The sequence below is a fragment of the Clarias gariepinus genome, chromosome 9 (genome assembly GCF_024256425.1).
Source record: "Clarias gariepinus isolate MV-2021 ecotype Netherlands chromosome 9, CGAR_prim_01v2, whole genome shotgun sequence".
Classification (NCBI taxonomy): Eukaryota; Metazoa; Chordata; class Actinopteri; order Siluriformes; family Clariidae; genus Clarias; species Clarias gariepinus.
In genome coordinates this window covers 28970789-28988117 of record NC_071108.1, presented here as the reverse complement: position 1 = coordinate 28988117, position 17329 = coordinate 28970789, and the positions used below count along the sequence as shown (strand labels likewise).

Here is a 17329-nt window from a genome sequence, read left to right as displayed (position 1 = left end):
CAAGTTGGTCAGAAGAGCAGAATCTGTGGTAGGCTTTAAGCGGGATTCATTGGAGCTGGTGTTACAAAGGATGACCTTGAACAAAATACTGTCCACCGTCCAACACCAGCCACCCACTGTATGGAACTTTTGCCAAGCAGAAAAGCATGTTCAGTAGCGGACTCAGGAAATCCTTTGTTCCCAGGGCCATACACTGCTTTCACACCTCTTTATGGTGCCTGGGGACTTAATAGAAATTCCTTGTCCTGTGCAAAAGTTTAGGCACCCCAATAACAGATTTTGGTAATTTTTTTAAATGAAAAAGATGTTACCATTGTCTCTCTTGGAAATGGAAAAAATGCACAATATTTTTTAGCAAACCATGATACATTTTTTATGTCATGAATTGAACAAAGATAAAAAAATAGAAGCATTATTGTGGCACTGTGCAAAAATTTGGGCACCCTACATAAACAGTACTTAGTAACACCTCCTCTGGCAGATATCACGGCTCGCAAACGCTTTTTATAGCCAGCTAAAAGTCTTTCAATTCTTGTACTTGGGAATTTCTCCGATTCTTCTTTGCAAAAGGCTTCTAGTTCTGTAATGTTCTTTGGTTATTTTGCATGCACAGCTCTTTTAAGATCTACCCACACTAATGTTAAAATCAAGGCACTGTAATGGCCGTTCCAAAACCTTCAGCTTAAGTCTCCTGAGGTATTCCATAGTGGATTTGAAGGTATGTTTAGGATCATTGTCCTGTTGTAGAAGCCATCCTCTTTAGCTTCTTTACAGATGATGTGATGTTTGCTTCCAGAATTTCCTGATATTTAGTGGAATCCATTCTTTCCTCCACCCGTGCAATGTTTCCTGTGCCACTGGCTGCAACACAACCCCAAAGCATGATAGATCCACCCTCATGTTTAATAGTTGGCAAGGTGTTCTTTTTATGAAATGCTGCTTTTTTTTTTTTCTCCAAACATGCCTTTGCTGATTGTGGTCAAAGAGTTCTGTTTTAACTTCATCAGTCCACAGCACTTGTTTCCAAAACGAATCAGGCTTCAGTAGATGTTCTGTTTCATACTTCTGACGTTGGATCTTCTTGTAGCCTCCTGCATTGTGGGCATCAATGACTTTCATTTTCAGAGTCTTACACAGCTGCTTAGAGGAACCCATGGTTGTTGAGTGTCCACAAATGTGTGCACAAGGTTTGAAGAGTCAAAGTATTTGTAAAGCTTAGAAATTGGCATTTACTAATGACAGCTGTTGCCATGCATCAGATCTAACGAGCTGATTAAGGTCTAAAACCTTGTAAAAAGAATCTAAGACTCTGGAACTTTTAGAGTGCCCACATTTTTGCTCAGTGCCATTATAATGATTTAATTTTTAATTTTTGTTTAATTTATGGCATTAGAAGTAACTATGCATTAATGTTTGCTGAAAATATTGTGACTTTTTTCAATTTCCAAAAGAAATAAAAAACAATTTTGGAACACCAATGTCTGTTATTTATCAAGGGTTATGTAAACTTTTACATAAGATCGTATAATTGATGTTTTTTTCCTTCATAACAGATACTTACTGTTCACAGTCATACTTTTATTTATTTACCCACTCGTATACAGTAGTTGATCAATTGGAATGGTTATTACCGTCGCGCTCACCGCCGCGTAAAAACGTCAGCGGCCAAAATAAATCAGTTGCATTTCAAAGTCATTCGTAAAATGGCCGCCAGGTGGCGCAAAGTGACATTTTCGCTCGTTGCCGTAAATACAACAGTGACCGTTATACAGCGTATCTCTGTATCGGTTTATTGTTATTTAAGTTCTGGATTATTTCAGGTACTTTAAACACATTGTTGGGTTGCTCATGTTGGCTCATATGAGATGTAGTTTACAAATGAACACCTGGTTGGGTTATTTTGACCCAACAACTGGTTTATTCATTATTCTTTCCTTTCTCCAAATATCAGCCTGCAGAATGTTTGAAATATTACTGTTATTGTGTCACAGGTGTAGTTTTAAGAGTTGTTTAGGCAGGAATGCGTGTGTATACAGCTTAAAACCTCCATCAGTTATTAAAGATAGCGGCTATTTAGAAAAAATGCCCCAGTGATTTCTGAGCTTCAGGAAATCTCCCGGCGCTCTGCGCATAACACCGGGCCAACTCATGTCGAAAAGAATTTATAAACGGTTTCTAAACGTGGACTATTGTTTTTTTTTTACTTATAGTATTTGTTAATTTTATTTAAATGAGGTTTGGGCTCAGGACTTCAGAATCGTGATTCTCCTCTTTAATTTACTCCATAGTTTTAATCAGCGCTAATGATTAAATGATTATGAACGCGTCGGGAAAACAGCAAGCAGACTGACTCTAACCATTTAAAAAAAACGTTTGCGTTCATTTTCTGACGCGCTCAAGTTCACCAAAAACAATACAGAGCAGCACAGCTTACAACACTTACAAAATCACAACACTTACAAAATTACAACGTTTTTTCGTTATTGTGAGTGCGCTTAAATAAAAGTTAAGTCTTATAAAGGCATGTAGTCTTATATAGTTTTATTATATAGTTTTTGCACATTAATCTGACACAGTTTTTTCAGCCTGTCACGGCGTGCGCCCAAATCAATATCGCTCCTCGCTCACTAGTTAGGCGGCCTCCCCTTCAGACATGCGAAGCAGCGGGACCGCAGAATTACACATGACTGGTGAGCTATCGTTGCTAATGGCCCGGGCTTGCACCCCGCGCTATAAAATACTCGGGGTTTGTTGGGCTACAGTGGATTTTACTACGCGCTGTGTATGCAGCGCGCGTGCAACAACGCGGAAGTGCGGCATGCAAGCAGGGCAAATGGAACGCGCCCCGGGGACATCAAAGGAGCGAGAGGTGGGAGGGGGGCGGTACGGCCATCCGCGGAGAGCAGAGTCAGCGCGAGCAGACGGATGGCCATTGCACTTACACCGCGTAGTAAAATCCACTGTAACCCAACAAACCCCAATCATCACCAGCCGTGCCTTATTCCGTCATGTCATGTGGGCATTATAAGCTTTGTATTGAAAACTTCTAACTAAAAAGTGGCAGCTGGCACGCCTAAAAATAGACGCAGGTTATTTTTTTAATAGTCTAAATAAAAACCCTCCGATTTAATTTCCTATAGTCTAACCAGCGCTCAACCGCACGCATAGTTTTCCCGAGCGCGAGGAATTTTTTTGTGCTAAATAATGTTTATGCAGTATAAGAACTCCTATTAATCCTGGGTTGTTCTTTTAGTGTCACTATGGTGCTTTACAATGCCAGACAACATTCAAATACAAATTATTCACCCTCCCCAGGTGTGAATCGGCTGTTCTCACCTATACATTCAGAGGAACTGAAGTGCACTTCTCCCCACTTTAAAAACCTCTTGAATCTGAGGCTGACTTTCAGTGATTTCAATTTGTTTAATTTTAATCTCCTGGATTCTAGATTCTAAAGTTGACATTGTTACCGTTTTTAATCATTGGAATGGAAGAACTTGTTATTTTCCTTATGATAGCATAAATTGCATTGTTTTTAATCAGTCTATACACAATAATATTATTTGGTATTTATTTATTTATTTTTTAAACGGGTATGGGGGCTATCTTGGTTCATTAATCTCCGTGCCTGGTTTAGGTTTAGTATTCAGTGCGCATCTGTTATATTACAACTATCATAACACTCAAATACCTTTTATTGGATTTACTTACACCTGAACTGAGTTGTTTGAGTAACATGTGTCGAACCCGTTACAAATCATAACAGTCTACTGCATTTCATTCTTATAATAACGCACAAAGACGAGCGGGGCTGAATGACCGACATCAGCTGACGCAGTATAACGTCCTAACACTGTTTTAATTTTATGGTCATTTATTTCAGTTAATAAATCTACTATAAATTTAAAGAACACAAGATATAAGACGACACAAAACCCTACACGCGTCTTTTCTAATTACACGTGATAAAATTTAAAGGCTCACTGTGTTAACATTTATTTTGTTTAAATTTGATCCTAATAAGATTTAATTTAATTTAAATTCTACATTTGTATCGTCATTTTAGTTCTGTGATTATAAATTTGTTTAACTACAATGTTTTACTTGATTTTATCCGCTACTACGTGCAGTTCTAAAACTCCGTGTCTTATTAATCCAGCAGAGAATGAACTAAGGCATGAGGCGTCAGCCTGTAGTTATATAGCGCCACTCAACGGTAAAAGCCAGCAAACGCACAAAGCCAAACGGTACCGCCGAGCGCGGCGACGGTAGGACCTACATTCCTATTGATTAACCACTGTACCCTTATCTGCATTGGCTTACCTCAGTCTTCCACCATTCATTGTTGCACTGCTGTTCCTTTCAACTGGTTATAACTCATTGCACGTCTCAATTTTCAATATTTATCCTCATTCATTGATATTTGCACATATTTATTTAATTTATATATTGTAACAGGTCTGACACACGGAAACCAGAGGTCACAAACAGGAACAGATTTATTAAGCACAGTCTTGTTCAAAGGTATGCAGTTTTAGTTAAGCTCATTAAAAGGACTGTGGTTTCGTGGGTCGCCGGAGTGAATGGCATGGGTCCACAGGTGGAAGCTCAGTAGGCGCAAAGTTCTTAGGGTCGCTTCCTTCTAGGTGTAGTAGGCTCAGAGTGCGTGGAGTCTGTGAAGACCGTGATTGCCATGATTGGCACGAGTCACGGAGTCTTGAGATCAAACAAGCTCCTGCAGGATCCTTCCAGGTTTTTTTTTTTTTTTTTACAATATATGATTAATGGTCTATAATTGCAACTGCATGTTTATTGTCTATTATGTTACTATCCTTGCTGCTGGATGTTGGAAATTTTCTTTGGGATCAATAAAAGTATCTATCTGTCTACAAGACAAGGACCCTAACTGAAGCACATGCTATAAACAGAGTGACTAATCAAATTAAACAAGATGCAGGTTTATACAATTAACATCATGTGATTGTCATGAGGGAGCGGTAACTCAATGTCTTAAGACTCTGAGTGACTGTTTGGAAGGTTGATGGTTCAAACCCCAGCTCCATCAAGTTGTTGCTGTTCTCTTAACTCTGTTATCAGGGGAGTGTATCATGGCTGACCCTGTGCTCAGACCCCAGCCTCCTATCAAAGCTGTGATATATGGAAAAATAAAGAATTTCTCTGAGCAGTAATGCATATGTGAATTTTGGAACAAAAAATGACATAAATGTTATAAAGAACCATAACATAGAACAATTCTGAACAGTTCAATTTGAGAATTTAAGAGTGCTGTTGTTTAATAAAGTAAAAAAAAAATGTTCAAAAAGAATTCTAATAAAATGTTAGTTAATGGTATGGGTCTACGTTATTTATAGCAGCTGACATAAAGCCCAAAAGAAAATGGTTCTAACTTGAAGGTTGTATCGTATGTCTAGAACAGGGCTAGGTCAGTGGTTAAGATGTTGGACAACAGATCAGAAGGTTAGGGGTTCAAACCCGTGCACCACCAAGCTACTGCTTGTGGGCCCTTGAGTGTAGAGGTTAACTCTCAGCTGTTTGAAGGTATAATGAGATAAACTTACTGTAAGTCGCTCTGGATAAGGATTCTCTGGCTATTCTCTATGGTTACAATCATTGTTTTCTAGTGCTGACAATTTTTATTCCTTTCAGTCCTAGACTGCTCCAAAATGTGTCTGTTAAATATAACTTAGATCCTGCAACATTGCATTCTTGATTTTTTTTCAGTTTCACTCCTATTCCAAACATGCCAATTTAGTGTCTGTAGCTTTAAAATCCCTTTGAGGATGTGCATGTTTCTAGCCAGTCAGAATGCAGAAACTGAAAACTACTTGGGAAAAATGCCCACTTTTTAATCTAGTCTTGTTCAGGATATTGTAAGCTATTTCCTTTTCCCCCACAGTTCTGATGAACAAAACAAGTGGGGGAAAAAGGTTTTTCTACACACTCATAAGCACGTTTTAAAAAAATGTTCAATGCCATCTGTTCAATTTTACGTGTAATCGTGAAGTGCGTCGAGAGAAGATGTTAGATTGTGTTTATTACGTGGATTTCAATTCGACACTCATAAGAGCATATTTAAAAAAATACAGCGCCATCTATTGAATTGTGAGATAAAATAATGTTCTTCTAAGATAATTTTTTTTTTTTTTTTCAAAAATTTAGTCCTGTCCAATTCTTTTTTCCCCGATTTTCTCCCCAATCTAGTCATGGCCAATTACTCCCCGTCACTAGGAGGCTCCCACACACATCAAGGCTACTACAACCACTCAGTCGTGGTTTCCTCCGAACCATGTGACGCGAGCCGACCGCATCTTTTCGAACTACTCGCTCGCGCACCGTTAGGGGCGGAGTAACACACTCGGAGGAAAGTGCTAGCCGCTCCTTCCGTGTGCGCGAGCTCACAGACGCCCCTGATTGGCTGTAGAGCCGTGACTAATGTGGGAGCACAAAGTACCTCTCATCCCTCCCCCCCTGAGAGAGCTCGGCCAATCAGCTCTCTCTGTGCCTCCGGCTGTGAGAGGAAAACAGCATCACCCGGGGTTCGAACCAGCAATTTTCGTATGATAGGGCGAGCGCTTTACCACTGCGCCACTCGGAGGCCTAAGATCATTTTTTTTAATGATATAAGGGCGCATTCTATTAAATTTTGAAGTAGCATATCCGATTGCAATGAAACAAAGCCTACTGTATATGTTACCTCAAGCACGGCCAAAAGCATCTGTTAAAAACCTATTAAAGGTAGTTCAGTAGTTTTTACATGATGCATGCACAAACAAACAGACAAACAGATAGACAAAAATTCCAAAAATCATCTATTGCTCATCCTACGTCCCCCCAAATATTTTTTTCGCAAATATCTTCAGTGTTCAGTACGACACGGCAACTTTACAGTTTTATTATAAGTATAGATACAGTATATGTGAGAGCTTTTAATTCAAAGTGATGACCTCAATGCTCAGTGATATAAAGCACAACTAAGATTTCAAGAGGTCAAAGTCATCCATTAGCAGTTAGTCACTAACCTACCCATCTTTAGGGCTTGAGAAAATCTTGTCGCTCAACACAGTGAATCTGTTGCTAATAAAGGCCCCAAACCAGAAGAGAAATGTACCACCTGTTTTCTCAGGAACATTCTAAATGTCATGATTAAAAGTCAAAATTAAGGAGTGGGATTTTAAAAAACGAGAAATACGAGGTGGGGACGTGTTTTCTCTCTTTTGCATAGAAACACAATAGACAATTGTTCAAAAGTATTTACTGTATTTAAATAATAATTTTGCATAATTGATCTCGTTTAAGTGTTATGTTGCATAAAGTGCTGAAGACCATTCCTAAGATTCATTAGCCAGCAATACTACACCTCTCATTAATCTATGGATTGTCAATACTAAATGCTCACACAGAACATGTCAGTAAGCAGGTCATTAGTGTCCATACTGTATGTTCGGGTGAAGACATTTCCCTGCCCTGCTCTGGTTAATGGATAATTTAATCTTCCATTCACTCTCACTGTCTCTCTCACTGTAAGGATTTTTAACCCCTATTTTAGCTCTTTAGAATAAATAAGAAGGGTTCATCTATTAACCCATTACACCAAAGCCATGGAATAGGACAACTTATTAAAAGAGAGAGAGAGAGAAAGCTTCACCCCTTTGCCTGCTACATGAAAGTAGGGCATAAAACATGAGCAAATTAAATAAGAGTGGGGCATTTATCAATAATGCATGCAATGAAATTATATTGAAATGTGGTCTCCATAGTTACCTGCTTGATGAAATGATTGCATAGACAATAGATCGCACAGTCTGGTCAAATGCACTTGTTTTGTCTATTTTATTTTTCCATTTAATTTAGACCACAGCTTATATTAAGACAGAATATTTTGTGTACGTCTCACTAGCAGAACGCATTTTCGCTTTGTTGTGCCAGGATTTTTTGGATAGCTCTACCCCTTACCACAGCAGACACTGGTATCATCAGTATGTCCTTCACGTTCAACAAATACAGAGAGGAGGAAACTGAAATGAGATTTTTAAAAGAGAAGTGAGACTCATAGAGACAAAAAAAAAAAAGATTTTAGCTGGATCTCAGCTTTTTGAATGTGTGTGTGGTGCAGGATGACATTAGCATTGATGTAGGCCTAGACATTAGGAAAACACACCTGTTAAACAACACTGACTCCTTAGTAACTGCTTTTAAGTTGCTTAGAATCGCCTCTGAACTATGATGTGTTAACGGTTAAAGTGAGCTACCAAGCTAATTAGCTTCTAACGTAAGGCTGAATACCAAATCCCTCTCTAACACCCTGAACAAGGGCACTACTTGGTGAGTGGAACAAGGAATTAAACACCCTACATAGTCCACTAGCTTTCCATTTTACAATATTTTGGATTCAATAATTAGAAAGCTTAAAATGTCAATACTGTATTAGTTATTAAAATAAAGTACGGCGTATTCTATGGCATGGTCTCATTTGCACTAAAAGAGTTGACGTTATTCCTTTTAAAAGGCATCAAATCCAGGAAATATCACTGTAACAGGTTTAACACATGGGCTTCACCACACAAACAGACACAAGGCGAGGTTTTAGGAAAAAGGGGGTTTTTATTTAGAAAAATAGGAAAGGGAAAAGGGTTTAAGAAGGGAGGACGGAAAGAAAGGCAAGTAAAGTAGTGAAGGTGTGCATGTGCAGGCCTGGTGGCAGTGCCCAGACACAGGCTGGCGAGCGAGCTTTCCTGACTGGGAACGTGGGCCTTAACGTAAAAGCTCAGCGGCCTGTTACCTCTTCAGCAGAAGGAACACAAAGGGTGGCTGTGTGGGAATGCAAGTGCAAGGAGCTTATGAAGCATTTATGCGGCTGTCCTTCACATGCCGATCGAATGACTGCCTTCCGTTTCGTTTGCTTTGAAGTCGCTCGCATGCCATTCTTCCACGTTTGTAGTGTCCGCTGTGCAATTTAGCTCTGTGGATCTTTAGCATCAGACCAGACAGACCAGACCCCGTGCTCCTCTCCCTGCCCTGCTTTTATAACGCGGGGAGAAGCTCGTTATCTATTAGCAAGTTTGTGATCCATTAGTGCTGATGATGCCGCAACCATACCCGTTCCCACTGGCCCGACAACAGATTGAGGTGCATGCCTATCACAGGCGCACACCGTGACACTCATATTTGTACAACGTCTGAGGTATTATTTCTTCATCCATTTTTAAATGCTTGTTTTTCTTTTGAATAAGTTTTAAAGTCTACCACAGCATACCGCATGTGGAAATAATTAGCAGAATAGAAGCTATCAGTTGTGAATTTACTGTTTTATTTATGTGACAAAACTTCTTGGGTTCGATTCCAACATTGGGTCTGCGTGCATGGAGTTTGCATGTTCTCCCCATGCTTGGTAGGTTTCCACCGGGTTCTCCGGTTTCCTCCCACGGTCCAAAGACATGCAGATTAGGCTAATTGGTGTTCCCAAATTGCCCTTAGTGTGTGAATGTGCGTGTGAATGTGCATGTGAATGTTGACCGAAAATACACGAAAAATGGTTCAGAATAAGTCCAATGGTCACCAATGGCCTCCATGTTCCCTAGTTGGACGACTCAGGTTCCTAGATGGATCGATGAAAGGGCTATTAGTGCTTGTTGTACTTTGCATTTTCGACCACCAGGGTTAGTAATTGTTCACACTCACTCACTTATTGTCTGTCCTGCTTTATCCTGTATACAGGGTCGCGGGGGGCATGAAGCCTATCTCAGGACACTTGGGGCATGAGGCAGGGTATACCCTGGATGTTGTGCCAGTCCATTCCAGGGCACATAAACACACACACATACATGCTATGGGCCATTTGGGAACGCCAATTAACCTAATCTGCAATCTTTGGACTGTGGGAGGAAACCGGACCACCCAGAGGAAATTAAGCACAGGGAGAACATGCAAGCTCCATGCACACCAACCCAAGTTGGGAATCAAACCCGGACACTGTAGGTGCAAGGCAACAGTGCTAACCATTAATCCACCGTGCCACCCAGTAATAGCTCTTAAGTGCGGCAGTGAATGCGCTGTCTCATAGGCAATTCACCAGAACGGTTGCTTATATGTACGTAGATTCTTTGTCACACAAAAGAGATACTGTTGTGAAAAAGGACTTCATGAAGGTGGACATTCGTGTAATGGCTACCACGGTACTACACCATAAGTTCGGCCAATGGGAAAGGAAGTGTTTCCTTAGAAAAGATTACCGTGGTGCGCATACGTTTTTCTGATTTGTTGTTTCAAAGCTTGCCCAGTTTCTCGTAAAAACTCTGATAGAATAAGCTGTCTGAAAGCTGTTTGAAGCCCAGAGCACTTTACTTCACATTCTGCTGTTAGCTAGTGAAAGTCCCACACGTCTCTGTAGTACAAACATGTTATTCATTTGTTATCCAATTTCCGAATGTGAACTTCCCAGTCACCTCTGTGATTTCATTACCCTGGATTAAATCAGACTGTCTGAATGAAATAGAGAGACTTTGCCGTGTGTGCGTGCATGCATCTGCATATTTGTGTCATTAGTATTAGCTAAAATGCTTAAAAAAAAACATCAGGAGAAGCATGTTGATTTTAATCAAAGGCTCTTTCTTGTTCCATGTATTAAGCGAGGATGAATTCTCCAGTATTGTGAGATGTTATTTCCAATCGAGGTTGGACAGTCAGTGATAGATCTAACTAGGTGTTGTCATGGAGATCCAATTAAGGCTGTCATTCTTCACATTATTCAGAAAAGCTTTTTATTTTTTCACCCCAGTAGTCACATTGTTAATTATTGATAGCTACTAAATAATGATGATTAGAGAAGTTTCTATTGCCTTGCACTTCATTAATCAATATTCAAGCATGCTTCTATATGAGAACGTCTTGTTTTGTGTAGAGCCGAGTTTCCGGTTCTTATTCACATGCGAACACATACACACACACACATACACGCGCACACCCTTCAGGTCACTTCAGATTATTGGACAGCATAGAAACCCTTTTCTAAATGGCTTCTGGACATGTGTTGATTGACATTTGGCGGGCGTGGTGAGAAGCAGCTTGGTCGAAGAACAAAACAGAGCCTCTGGTTATGTGAACTGAATATGTCAATACACACACACACACACACACACACACGCACACACACAGACAAACTAATAAAGCTAAGAATGCAGCACCTCGGGGGCGAGGAGGACAAATAAAACTGAGATGATCAAGGGACTTGATTCGATTTTGAATTGTGAGGGATTGTGAGTGTGCGCGTGTATGTCAGACAGTAAGGAGAATAATGGAGGGGAAGATTGATGGAGTGACACCGTGTAACCGTATAGATCCTGCAAAAGTCTGATGACAGGACATGTCAGAATGGAGATGTTTGAACAGCATGATTGGTCAGGACCATTTGCGGCATTGTCATGAAAAACCTGTTCACCTGACAATCATGACAAAGAAGAGTAGAAAATGTTGAGGGAAAAGAGGAAGAAAGTGATTTGGGTTGCCCAGAGAGTTTCCGTACAAAAAAGCCTGATCCCAATTCTATTTTCTACCCCTACTGCTTGCTCGAGTGAGCAGCCATGTTGAAAATTTCGCTTAGCCCTTCGTTTGAAGTGAGGTCCCGAAAAATCTTCGTTTGGAGGGCTATCTGGCCCTTCCCATTACCCCTACCCCTCCAACCAAAAGAGAAATAAGACACCCCTACCCCGTCACATGAACGCGCCAAACGGAGGGGTAGGGCTAAGTGTAGGGGTAAGGGGTAGAATTGGGATTGGGCTTAAATGTCCTATTTTTGTTTAAGTGACCATCAATTTTGAAACAGTCCTCCTGCTATCCCAAATAGCCAGATAGCTGGTTTCCTGCTAGCAAAATTGCGTTTGTTTATCTAGGTCTTGCCTTTCATTTATTCATTCATTCATTTAAAGAGGTCCAATTATGGCACTTTAAGGTTGCTAATATTGCTTGATGAGTCTCTTAAAACAGGTTTACATGTATGCAAGGTCAAAAAACACTTCAGTTTTGTCTAAAAATAGATTTAATTTGATCCCATTTCTAAATGATTCGTAAACGACTCGTGTGAAGCAGTTCGAAGATTCAGTCTGTCTAAACCCCTCCTTTCCGTGAGCCCTCACTGCTGTGATTAGTCAGATGGCGCAGTGATTTATGATTGGTCAACCGCTACAGCGTGTGTCGGAAAATGAAACGCCCATGACCATAACTGAACAACGGCTCTGGAGACCCGTCAATACATAGAAAAAGGGTGCGTCGGTGTTACCGTGTAAGGACCAGCTAATTTTATATTAACTGTGGCTACAAAAATCGAGAGGTCTTTTATCTTTGTGTCGGTGTTGCGTTAAAAGGCCGGTGACCAAAAAGGACAAACACAAACAAGTAGATAAAGCAAACGTGTATTATACAAAACTAAATAAAGTAAATGAAAAAGGTGCACAACAACCAAACAAAGATATACCGTTTATTATATATAGTTTGTATATATAATATATATTCATATATTTCATATATTTACAAACTATTCATATATTTACAAACTATATATAATAAATGGTATGTGTGCGAGTGAGTGGAAAATGTCCGAAGTCTGTGTTTATTGTATGCGTGTTATCCGAGTATACCGAGTATGGTTCGGTCTCACCGGGGTTAATGAAGTCCGAGAGGCCGATGACGGAGGGTGAGAAGTCCATAGAATATGTCCAGTCAAAGATAATCTGGTTAAAAAAATTATCAAAAGAAAATTATCCACAACAATCTCTCCTTCTCTCGTCCAAACAAATAACTGAAGCACTGTTCCACCATTACTACTACTTTCTATTACTACTACTTTTACCTCAACGGCAAACCCTGAGGGAAAAAATGCCTCCGCACACGCGAAGTGCGCATGTGCATGTGCATGCGCCCTGCCACTTTGCGAATTTTAAGTTCAGTTTTGGTGAATTAGAGAGAATAAACAGTTAAAAAGTATTTTGTTCGCTCATGTTTTTATTGTTTCTATATATTACAAAGTGTTTAAGCGAACCTGGCATGAATGCTTGGTCACATTAACAAAAGTGTGGTACTGTAACGTTAATTGTAAGATGGCGGACACGCTGTTTGCGACGTAGAACGTGGGTGGACATTATGCAAATATGTAACGGAGTGACGTGGATCCGTAACAGAGTAAAAATAGATTTGCTAACGACTCGTTTAGGCGAATCTGAGACGATTCTTTTTTTTTTATAGACAAAAACTCAATTTATCGTGTACTGTCAGCGTCACAGATAGTGCAGATAGTTTTTGTTCACATACAGCTACATGACACACCACATGAAAGAAAATATTTGAAAAAGCATAATAGGACCTCTTTAAGTGCCTGTTTTAAATGAGATTTAGATTAAGATTGATCATTTGAAAAAAAAAATGGTATGTGGTAGGTCGGTGATAGGTGTTTCGCCTGCCATGCGAAAGGCCCGGGTTCGATTCCCATCCAGTGCCCAACCCCAGCCACTGGATGCAGTGCTGGTCTCAAGCCCGGATAAAATGGGAGGGTTGCGTCAGGAAGGGTATCCGGCGTAAAACCTGTGCCAAGTTGTAGTGCGGACTGGGTATTTCGCTGTGGCGACCCCTTGCCGGGAGCAGCCGAAAGACCAACAACATGATATTTGGAAGTTTAAAACTGGATTAGCATTTTAAGGATTTTTTTTGACCGTAACAGAAAGGTATTGGCTCAGTGTGTTAAGGTTCTGAGTTACTGATTGGAAGGTCAGCGGGGCAAGCCCCAGCTCCACCAGGTTGCCGATGTTGGGCCCTTGAGTTAGGCCCTTAACCCTGCCTGCTCCATGGCTCATGGCTGACTCTGCGCATTTTGCTCCTTACAAACAGAAACTTGAAAAAATGATTTCACTATGCAGTAATGTATGTGTAATGAATGAAATGTATTAAAGACCCCATGATTTCAGTTATATTTGAAGTCAAAGGTTGGTTTCTCATCAAGACGGCTAATAAAGGGATGAAGGCATCAGTTGTTTACTTTGCTCTTTTTTTATGTGAAAACTGTAGGTACGACGAGACAGCCTCGGGATGGCGAGATCTCAGGAGTGGATTATAACTTTGTGTCTGTTGAAGAATTCTTCTCTCTAGAGGAGTCAGGAGCTCTGCTGGAGAGCGGCAAATTCAAAGGTCAGTCATTTTAATGTGGCACCCACTTTAGAAACTGTATTATAAGGACTTTGCTGAAAGGAAAAAAGAAAAAGTGGAAGAGTTTGAAGTGTTAAAATAGAAAATGTCAAATGAAGTCTCTTGATACTGACTTCAATCTGAAATTATGTATGAGCATGCCGACTTTAACACTTTAACACCCTCAGGAAGAAAAACATTAGAAAAACTATACATTTGTATTTTTTCACTTCCTTGAGGCAATAAACAGTAAATTTTTTGACTCCAGTATATGCCTCGTCCAAATGGTTGATATGTCATTTAATGGTAAAAGAGTCAGCACGATTACCGTACAAATACAAAAAAAAATACCCACAACTTTTTTTGTGATGGTGCAGCTGTACAAATGTTTTTGACCATTAGATCACATACATGTAGATTTATTTCTTTATTATGCTGTGAAGGTTAAGTTTGGCACACTATTCAATTAAGATATAATGACATAAAATGTGCTCTACCAAAAGGTTGAGGAGAATGTTAAAGGATTAAGCAGGATTAATTAATTATTAAGACTTTTTCTCAGACGTCCTCCACTGACATTGTTTTTTTTCCTCCAGACAAACATTCTGTTACTCTGCATGAATGTCAACGTTGTATATTTATAAGCATATACAGTGCAGTACAGAAATGTACCTACAGCAATTCACTATTACTTATATACTGTATATAGCAATGAATTCTCAAACCTTTAGCGATTTAATATTCTGCACTGGTGTTATGGGCCATGTAATGCTCACAGGGAGTATAGGTGAGTTATTGCTCTCTGGGGCAGGATCACCTCCTTCTTCTGATTAAGAAAGGGAGATGTATTAACATAAAAGATGCTGCAGCATTTACACAGAACCATAAACGTCACTCTCACCTTGTCAGACCAACCTGGGCCAGGATTTATGCTTTGCTAGCAAGCTACTCTGTCAATAAATCATCAGCATTATGCAAGAACCGAATATGCAGTTCGATGGTCTTCTGTGAAAATACTATAAAATAGTACAGGACTGCTTTCACTGTATCTTTTTTTTTTTTGGGGGGGGGGGGGGGGGGATTAGAATAAAAAGTGCCACAGCCATAGTTTTTTGTATTGATTACCTGATACTATAAATATCAGGTGCCTTGAGTCTGCAAAAATAAGGGCAATTAGCAATTTTTCAATAAAAGCATATTATGAGTGCTCTAAACCCTCCCCTGAGCATGATTATATGATATAAGAGCTTGAGAACTTTAAGATATCAATTAAATGTATGACTGTTATCCATGTTCGTATTTGTTGTGCAGTACATAATATTTATATCAGTGCGTGTTGTTATTGGCTGGAACTGTATTTCAGAGGTAAATAAACGATATACACATTTTCTTTTCCTTTGTTCTTCCTTAGGGAACTACTACGGAACCCCTCGACCAATCCACATCGGTCCTGACAGCCCCCCCATCACCTACCAGGAGCACCGCAAGCTTCTAAGGAACTTCCGCACTCGCAGCAAATCCCTCAGTAACTTGGAGAAAGCAGTAGAGGAAGGGTACAACAGTGAGGGAGACTCTGGGCTATCAGGTAGGGAAGGAAGGACGGAGGACAACGTGGGATATATATGTGATAACTGCGTAATAATAAACTGTATGGATCCCTGTCCTACTATTAATATCTCTCTGACTTTTAATAGTAGAAGTGATTGCCTGTTTTTTTTTGCCCATTTTCCTATGAATTCATATAAATTAGGGGTTAGCACTATGGCTTTGCACCTCCAGGGTCAAGGATTTGAATTCCTGCCTTGGGTCTGTCTGCATGGAGTTTGCATGTTCTCACGTGCTTGGTGGGTTTCCTCCAGGTACTCCGGTTCCCTGTCTAGTGCCCAAAGTCTCCAGGTTATGGGATTCAGTCCTCCCGCAACCTTGTACACGATAATTGGTATAGAAAATGAATAAATAAATGAATGAATACCAATAAATTTTATTACTACTTATCTAATATGCACTATTTTGCCAAACAGTATTTGCCCAACTGCCTTCACATGTACAGTGAAACCTCGGATTGCCAGTAACACGGATTGCGAGTGTTCAAAAAAATTTGAGTTTCCCCTTATTCCTTATAGAAAATTTTGATTTGGTTTACGAGTGTTACGAAATACAAGCCTACTTCCGGAACGAATTGTGCTTTTAATCCAAGGTTTCACTGTATATGAATTTTCATAACATCCAAATTTTAATCCATAGAGTTTAATATAATGTTGGTTCACCTTTTACAGCTATAACAGCTTCAACTCTTCTGAAAAGGCTTTCCATAAGGTTAGGGAGTGTTTATGGAATTTTTTGACCGTTCTTCCAAAGGCGCATTTGTGCTGTCAGACTTACATTGGACGAGATGGCCTGGCTCACTGTCTCCACTCTAATTCATCCCAAAGGTGTTTTATCAGGTTAGGGTCAGGATTCTGTGCAGGCCAGTCAAGTTCTTTTACACCAAACCGGCTCATCAATGTCATGTTGGAACAGGAAGGGGCCATCCCCAAACTGTCCCCAAGAAATTGTGGAGCATGAAATTGTCTAAAACGTCTTGGTATGCTGAAGCATTAAGAGTTCCTTTCACTGAAAGTAAGTGGCCAAGCCCAACTCATAAAAAACAATGCCACAGCAAGGTCCATAAAGACATGGATGAACGAGTTTGGTGTGGAAGAACTTGACTTTGGTTCTATTAGCAGTTTTTTGGTGTCATAGACATTGAACATTTTGATCAAACCAAAGTTAGATACCCTGATAGTATTGCCTTCCTTTATATACTAGAAAGCAAGTACTGTACTGGTTAATAAGTAGTTATTCGTCAGATGACTTTTATCAATAACACTGAAACCACTGACTACTGGTTTAGGTAATAATAATGACATTAAGGTAATAATATCTCATTATAGTGGCAACTGTCAAAGGGTGGGATATATTATGCAGCAAGTGTTGAGCCAAAGGGAGCTAATGTCTCTAAACGCTCCCCACCTGACATTTAATTACGTGAAAAGGTTATGAATATGTTGCCTGAGAACGTGGAGTCTATAGCAAGATTTTGGCAATCTGTTTTCTAATACACTTAGCCACTCAGAAGATGCGTCGCTTCACAAGTTGTAGT

At 39.9% G+C, this 17329-nt stretch overlaps 1 protein-coding gene across 1 annotated transcript in view; it reads left to right on the top strand.

Moving 5' to 3' along the window:
* LOC128529752 (membrane-associated guanylate kinase, WW and PDZ domain-containing protein 2) overlaps positions 1-17329 on the top strand; it is an 84807-nt gene that overhangs the window by 29379 nt on the left and 38099 nt on the right. The window contains exons 4-5 of the mRNA XM_053503251.1: positions 14071-14190; positions 15599-15772. Coding sequence (XP_053359226.1) covers positions 14071-14190; positions 15599-15772 — 294 coding nt within the window. The remainder of the gene's footprint in view (positions 1-14070; positions 14191-15598; positions 15773-17329) is intronic.